The sequence below is a fragment of the Austrofundulus limnaeus genome, unplaced genomic scaffold (genome assembly GCF_001266775.1).
Source record: "Austrofundulus limnaeus strain Quisiro unplaced genomic scaffold, Austrofundulus_limnaeus-1.0 Scaffold66, whole genome shotgun sequence".
Lineage (NCBI taxonomy): Eukaryota > Metazoa > Chordata > Actinopteri > Cyprinodontiformes > Rivulidae > Austrofundulus > Austrofundulus limnaeus.
In genome coordinates, this window is record NW_013952468.1 from 2,085,389 (window position 1) to 2,086,501 (window position 1,113).

At 51.8% G+C, this 1,113-nt stretch overlaps 1 protein-coding gene across 1 annotated transcript in view; it reads right to left on the reverse strand.

The window, feature by feature from the left end:
• Window positions 1–1,113, reverse strand: part of LOC106518832 (zinc finger protein 135) — a 12,320-nt gene that overhangs the window by 7,014 nt on the left and 4,193 nt on the right. The window contains exon 2 of the mRNA XM_014010252.1: window positions 113–739. Coding sequence (XP_013865706.1) covers window positions 113–684 — 572 coding nt within the window. The 5' untranslated portion in view covers window positions 685–739. The remainder of the gene's footprint in view (window positions 1–112; window positions 740–1,113) is intronic.

The following is a 1,113-nucleotide window of genomic DNA, read 5'->3' on the forward strand; positions in this document are numbered from 1 at the left end:
GGGTCACAGCCTACAGAACCTGAAATGGGTCACAGCCTACAGAACCTGAAATGGGTCACAGCCTACAGAACCTGAAACGGGTCACAGCCTACAGAACCTGAGCGGGTCTCACCTGCTGCCTTTGAAGCTCAGGCCACAGTGAGGGCAGATGTAGCGAGCGTCCTGATGGGTGGGCTCCAGCGTCCTCTTGGCGAGGGGGGCGTGGCTCTTCCCGCTGTGCGTCTGATGGTGGCGGTACAGGCTGGAGGCGTGGCTGTAGGACTTCCCGCAGTAAGTGCAGCGGAACTGACGCTCCTCAGGCTCGTAGTCGTCAGGATCATAATCCACCTCACAGTCCAGCTGGCTGCTGCCCGCCTCCACCAGAACCTCCTGCTCCTCCTCGGCGTCCTCCTCCTCTTCGTCAGAGTCTGTTTTAATCTCCACACTCTGCTCCGTCACCTCGCAGGGGTACACCTCCTCGTAGGGGGCGAAGAAGGCCTCGTCCGCCTCTATCTTCAGCTGGTCTGAGGTCAGGTCTTCCTGGTCCTCCATCTCCTTCTTCACGCAGGAGATGGTGAACTTGGAGCCTACTTCGGCCCACTTCACCACATACTCGATGGGCTGAGTGTCGAGCTCCACGGTGATGAAGTCTGCACCCAGAGCGTCTGGTTCTGACACAATCAGCTCTGAGCCCGGCTCCTCCATCCTGAAAGGTTCTGCCCAGCTGCACCCGGGCCAAGGAGGCAAGTGAGGGGAGCACCTACAAGCAGGTCCAAAACAAGATGGACATGAGCAGTGAGGACAGAACTGGGTCATCATTTGATACAGAGGTCACACTGATCCTCTTCATCTGTCTTATTCTTCATTTCAGCTCTATTACATTGTAATTACCACAGATTCCAGTTAATTACCTTCATTAACCTGAGGGTACTGAGCAGGTTATATTCATATTAACGTGAAGATGGTGAAAGCTTTATTAGTCCAAACTTTGTTGAACAGGTTGTTTAACTAAATAAAACACTTTCTGATCCTACAGACAGGTACAGATAAAACCTGTCATACTTTAAAACTCATGAAGTACAATAATCCTTAAACTGGGACTGTTCCTTCAACAACAAATACATGGGTTTTATT